The sequence below is a fragment of the Cryptomeria japonica genome, chromosome 6, assembly GCF_030272615.1.
Source record: "Cryptomeria japonica chromosome 6, Sugi_1.0, whole genome shotgun sequence".
Taxonomy (NCBI): domain Eukaryota; kingdom Viridiplantae; phylum Streptophyta; class Pinopsida; order Cupressales; family Cupressaceae; genus Cryptomeria; species Cryptomeria japonica.
Window position 1 is genome coordinate 593,824,300 of NC_081410.1, and position 6,684 is coordinate 593,830,983.

Genomic DNA, 6,684 nt, shown 5'->3' on the forward strand with positions numbered 1-6,684 from the left:
TGGACCACCCGCCCACCCTAAACTAATCATTCAAGCTTTAGTCTTTGGAATTGATAATATCACCTTTGTTTTGAACCAGGTATATACCTCTCTTTCTCACGACCCATTGTGACATCTTTCCACTAAAGTGCACTCAAACATGCATCACCATTTAAGGCCAGAGGCAGAAATTAAACACGAGTTTGTTTTATTCAAAATAATGGAGTTGATTTATTGTGACCGCCATGAGCAAATGATTAGCAGCAATGGACCACCCGCCCACCCTAAACTAATCATTCAAGCTTTAGTCTTCGGAATTGATAATATCACCTTTGTTTTGAACCAGGTATATACCTCTCTTTTCTGACGAGCCATTGAAAAAAAATTTGAAAAAAGATATAATATCAAACAAAAAAGTCCTTTGAAGCCATTTTCAGTGTCTCCCCGTGTTCAGTGCTCATGTGCAGTCGATGTCGGTTATAAGTTTGTAACAAGTGGAAATCTACTAAATCTGAGTGATTTCTTCTTATCAGGCAGGCATGCCTATTTGCCAATTTGTCTTCGCGGGACAAGAAGTCGGTCCCATCTATTATTGCAGGAGCATGAGACGAATGGTTGAAAGAGATTTTTCTGGCCCAAAGAGCAAACTCTATTGAATATTACAGCCAAATAACATGCTATATTGGCATGTGAGGTCACACTGGAGCCAACAGCACAAGGTCTCCTTTTGGGTGTTCTTAAATTTTCCAGCAACCCATTTGGGCATTTTCTATTAATAATCGAGAGCCTATTCGTCTGGACCTCAATCAACCCAATTCACTTCTCAGCCTGTTTTGGGACATTTTGAGGGAGTGCACATTGCAATGTCGCTTGCCGCTTCTCCAATGGCTGTGGCAAGCTCTGCATTGCCCTTACAGAAGGCCTTCCCAAGGAGAATTGAAGGAAATGATTTGTGCAGGAACCCTTTCGGTGAGGCAATGCTCTGGAAGAAGAAGAGGGTCCTCAAAGCGCAAGCATTGCAGTCGCCTGACCTTAAAATGTCCCCATCCTCACCGGGGAATCTGAATGGCGGGTGGTCACCTGACAGTTGGAAGTCCAAGAAAGCACTTCAGATGCCTCAATACCCAGATCCTCAAGAATTGGACTCTGTCGTAGAGATGTTGAAGACCTTTCCTCCTCTAGTTTTTGCAGGGGAGGCAAGGAAGCTGGAAGAGAGGCTCGGAGAGGCTGCTTTAGGTAGAGCTTTTCTATTGCAAGGAGGGGATTGTGCAGAGAGCTTCAAGGAATTCAATGCAAACAATATAAGAGATACCTTGAGGGTTCTTCTGCAGATGGGTGTTGTGCTCATGTTTGGAGGCCAAATGCCTGTAATCAAAGTAAGTACTTTCCTTTAGCAAACATGGCATTTTTAGTTGCATGTTTGTTTTTAACCTTTCATGGCCAGTATTGCTAGTACATGAGTTGGTAGAGTTATAGTACTAGAGTCACTAAAGGTTGGGCCTCAAGGCTCAAGAGTTGCAAGGTAGTTTCTCCACTGCCATCTACACGGATGGAACCCATAACCAGCACCATGCAGCCCGCATGTAACTGTCTAGCTATTTTACAAGGAGATGTCCCAAACTTGACATTCTTACTTGTAATCATTCTTATTTTAATAAGTATCCCCTTTGCTTCCTACTATGCTAAGCCAGATGGATGACTTAGGCATGTATCACCAGCCTACACCCAGTGCAGGATATGCAGAGACGAGACTATTGAACTTTTACTGTTTACATTGCTAAGGTGATTTCCTCGTATTTCTCTTCGGAAGTTAACATTTTATTGAACTTTTACTGTTTGCATTGCTAAGGTGATTTCCTCATATTTCTCTTCGGAAGTTAACATTTTTCAGGTTATAGATTCCCCATGACAGAGTAGAGCGCCCATGCCACAAAACAGTGAAGAATTCAGATTTGCATTGATGTCTTGGTAGATCGATCTCCTGTATTTTTGAGGAAGGTTTTCTGCTTTAAATTTCCAGGTTACCTTCAAGATAGGTCTTACAGACTACTTCCTGATTTTTGTATTTGATCCCTAATAGTGTAACTAAAATGAGTGGCTAGCTGTGCAGCTGGACGATGCTTTAGCAGTAGGCACTCAATTGAAGGAGATGGGTTGTATGTACTTACGGATTTTAAGGCCTGTAGGTCTCAGCCCATAGGATTCCCTTCCATTGTGGAGAGAAGGGCATAAACGTCCTTGATCTATTGATCAAATCCAGTTGGTCAAGCTCTGAAAATGGGTATGGTAAGGTGGGGTTATTGCCATGATGATGACCTGGGACTAAGTCCTGCTGTTGATGTTCCCGTGTTGAAGCAGTTGCATTAGCAGAGAGACTTGGATTGACTGAGGCTACTACCAACTTGGAAGCTCACCTTTTATCCAAGCCAGAGAATTTTTTAATTTAGGAACTAGTGCGTCAATAATTGAAAAGCGTGTTTGATTAATGTTGCTTCTCTATTTCAGGTAGGGCGTATGGCAGGGCAGTTTGCAAAACCAAGGTCAGAGAATTTTGAAGTTGTGAATGGTATGGAATTACCAAGCTACCGTGGTGACAACGTTAACAGTGATGCTGTTGATTTGAAAGCCCGACAGCCTGATCCACAAAGGATGGTTCGTGGCTATTCTCAATCTGCTGCAACCCTGAACCTTATTCGGGCATTTGCAACTGGTGGATATGCAGCAATGCAGCGTGTGATTCAGTGGAATTTGGATTTCACCTCTAACAGTGATCAGGGAGAAAAGTAAGATTGTCATTAGGTCTCCAAGATCTCTCTGCTTGCATGTACATATTTTTTTTGTCTAAGGTGACTCGCAATGTATTTACGGTTGTGTTCAATTCTTTTTTGCTAAATGTGTTTTTCCTAAAACTTTTTTAGGTATTTGGAGCTTGCACACCGGGTAGATGAAGCACTTGGGTTTATGTCTGCTTGTGGACTTACAGTGGATCATCGAATAATGAAAAGCACAGATTTCTGGACTTCTCATGAGTGCTTGCTACTCCCATTTGAGCAAGCAATGACCAGAGAGGATTCTACCAGTGGACTCTGGTATGATTGCTCTGCCCATATGTTGTGGATTGGAGAGCGCACCCGGCAGCTTGACGGTGGGCATATGGAATTTTTGAGGGGTGTCGCCAATCCTCTGGGTCTCAAGGTACCCTGCATGACTGGAATGCAAGTTGTTTGCCATAGGGTTTTTATAATCACTCAAGAAGGATAGCCCTTTGTGTATTATAATTGCACTCACTATTTTCTTGGTAGCTTATTCTTGGATTATAATTATCAGATGCAGTAACTCTGGTTTTGTAGCTTAACTTGGACCTGTTATTTCAGTCTATTGGGTTTTAAGGTTCTGACCATTAATTTTCAAGATTTGATCTTACAGAAAGGCAATCAAGTTCAGTAACATTTAGCCAAGTCTCCAAATTTAATTAAGTGCTTGTTCAGTAGCATTTAGCCAAATCTCTAGATTTAATTGAGTGTCTGTTCAGTAGCATTTAGCCAAATCTCTAGATTTAATTTAGGGGCGTGCTTACATGTGGATCTCTGCTTGACAGGCTAGTGATAAAATGGACCCAGCAGAATTGGTGAAAGCCTGTGAGATCTTGAACCCTACAAACAAACCAGGGAGGTTAACAGTAATTGTTCGGATGGGTGCCGAAAAACTGAGAGAGAAGCTGCCCCATCTCATTAGAGCTGTGCGCCAGTCAGGCATGATTGTGACCTGGGTCAGTGACCCCATGCACGGGAACACAATTAAAGCACCATCTGGACTGAAGACTCGACCATTTGATGCTATTCGGGTAAGGACATGCTTTTGTCTTCTCAATGCCAGCAAAATATTCAGATTCTTGCTGCTCTGGTGTTTTAGGAAAAACATTTTAGATGGTGCACTGACTTTAATGTTTCTATTCATGGGATTTTGTTTTTCTTTTCCAGGATGAGCTCAAGGCCTTCTTTGATGTTCATGAAGAGGAAGGTAGCCATGCTGGGGGCATCCACTTGGAAATGACAGGACAAAATGTGACAGAATGCATTGGTGGATCCAGAGTGGTAACTATGGATGATCTCATATCAAGGTACCATACTCACTGTGATCCAAGACTGAATGCCTCACAGTCACTAGAGCTTGCTTTCATCATAGCTGAAAGGCTTAGAAGAAGAAGAATGATAAAATCTGACCTCCAAACTTCAAGCTTACCAAGAGGTTTAGCTGCTGTGTAGGCTTTAGTACCAATATTAAAATCAATATTGTGTGCTGTTTTCCAAGTTGGTTTTTACTTGGAGAAGAAGACTTTGCCCATTGCTTTCTAATAACTAGAGAAGGTGATTAACTTGGGTTACCCCAATCTAAGAGTCAAACTCTGTTGTAAGACTTTTTCCTCTTGATTCTGTGAACATAATTTGATAATCATGTGTGTAGTAGGTTCTATTGAAGAATTGTCAAATGGATGTAGTTTCCATGTGTAAAGAAATAAATGGCTTCTTAATTTAGAATAATGACAAAACATATGATAGAATTGAGAAATTGAGAAATATGGAAATAAACAGAAATAGAAACACTTAATGATTTCAGTGGTTGATAGATAATTGTTCCTTGTTTTGATCATAGTTTTTGAATTGTAACTCAGAATTATGACTTCTTAGATATGTTGGAAGCAAAAAGACAAAATCTAAACTAAGTATTTAAAATTTGGCTATATCAAATCTATGAGCGGAGAAATGAACCTAGCACCTAGAATTGAACATGTACCCATGGGAATGATCAAGACAAGCCTATGAATTTCACTTGCCCTAATCTTTGGTGTTTGATGATACATAGGGACTAGCAGAGGAAACACCATTAGGAATCTATTGAATTGTGAAGGTCAAGTTTTCCTCAATCAAACCCTTGATGGCCCAGCTTTACAACTCTTAGTAAAAGGATCGAGAACTAGTAATCATGCAGCAAGCCTAGGATGAAGTGATCTGTGATGTAAATGCAATTAGATTTGTTGTATTCTCTAGATAGAAGTGCTCTTAGTAGCAAATGACCTAAGGTGTCTTATGATCTACAAAGAGTGAATGAGTGTCCATAAATACAATCAGCAAACACACAAATCAACAAACTGTGTGCTAAGCTAGCTTACAATGGCTAGTGAAATAGTTTCCAACAGATGAGTTTGTATTTTGAATTATAAAAATAAAAAGCTCAAATTTGTGATTGCAGAAGTGTCCCAAGTCAAATTGACACCTATGTATTTGATCCAAGTTGGTAAGGGTAAGATTAGAGATTAAGAATGCAAAATTTGAGGATCAATGATGAAGGCGATTGGGATATGGGATGTCATGAGTCAATTTCATGCCCAATTATACAACTTTTAAATTTTTATTATATTCACAACACTAATCAAAGCATATTGAAAACATACTAACATTTAAGCTAATGATAGAGCATTAATTATTTGGAATCACATTTAATTTTAATGGTCTATGTTGACATTTCATGGACCCATTTCATTGCCAATCAATTATAATCAATCTAAGAAATCCTAATGGGTTATCTTGCTCAAATGTGTCTCTGGTAGTTGTAGTTATCTTTCCCTAGCCTTTGGGCAAAAGCCCACTTGAGAAGAGTCCAAAAAATAGCTACCTTTGTTGGTGGAAAAGTCTTGAGATTTCAAACCGTGTTGGACTTCGACAAGGTTTCCACAACCCTTCTAAGTCTTGATGAAGTTATTTTTAGAGTGGCCTACCAAGTGTCATTGTTCTCTAAGTCCTTAGTCTTGTTGGTTAAAATTCATGGTTTCAAAACCGTTGTTGGGCCCCGACAAGGTTTTGAAAATCTGACAAGGATCTCGAAACCTTATAAGTCTTGACAAAGCTCTTTGTTCCAATTTTTCAAAGTATGTTTCTTTCTCTTATGTTGGTCTTTGGGCCTAGTTTTGAAACCGTTGTTGGACCCTGACAAGGTTTTCATAACCATGTTGAGGCCCGACACATAGGGGAGAGGACCCAGTAGTTGTGCACCCTAACTTTATGCTTCTCAAAATCTTACGTGGAAACTTCAAATCACTCCCATTTTTTTACAGCAGCTTACTTGGCAAGTCCCTTGCTTATAACTAAGGTTTCACGGCCACATCATCAAGTATGGTGCCACATCAGTATGCTTTTTGCCAAGGTGTCCAAAACAGCCCAAAAAAAAAGTGAGACCAATAGGCATGCTAAAGAGGCCCCTATACTTGTGCAGCTGATGTGGCATCACATAATTGGGTTTTTTAACAACTAATGGTACATTTCATAGCAATAACAACTTTAAAGTCACAACTATTGGTACAATGTATTGTAATTATTAATATATAAACACATAAAAATTGATATTTTATGTTTCAAACAATAGTTTTTATTTGTACTATTATTGGAACAAAAACTATCAACAACCCTCACAACAATTCATACATGCTCAACTATTGGTGCTCTTCCCCTAACTCACAACTTTGAAGAATGCCATCAATTTGCCAAAAAAGAGTTTTCAAAAGCTCACAAGTTTGATCTTTGACAAGTTAAAGAAGTTTGAAAATCGTTTTCAGAGCCCGACAAGGTTCTCAAAACCAATACAAGCACTGATTAGTTGCATTAAGCCATTTTTTGATAAGTATGTTCCACGTGGCCTGTTTGTGCACGT

General features: G+C 39.6%; 1 protein-coding gene across 1 annotated transcript; it reads left to right on the forward strand.

The window, feature by feature from the left end:
• The first annotated feature begins 220 nt into the window (after positions 1-220).
• On the forward strand, positions 221-4,452 carry LOC131036248 (phospho-2-dehydro-3-deoxyheptonate aldolase 2, chloroplastic). The gene is made up of 5 exons (XM_057968095.2): positions 221-1,355; positions 2,485-2,762; positions 2,898-3,174; positions 3,578-3,823; positions 3,960-4,452. Exons 1-5 carry the CDS (start codon positions 843-845, stop codon positions 4,242-4,244), a joined length of 1,599 nt encoding a protein of 532 aa, XP_057824078.2. The 5' UTR covers positions 221-842; the 3' UTR covers positions 4,245-4,452.
• The last annotated feature ends 2,232 nt before the right edge of the window (positions 4,453-6,684 follow it).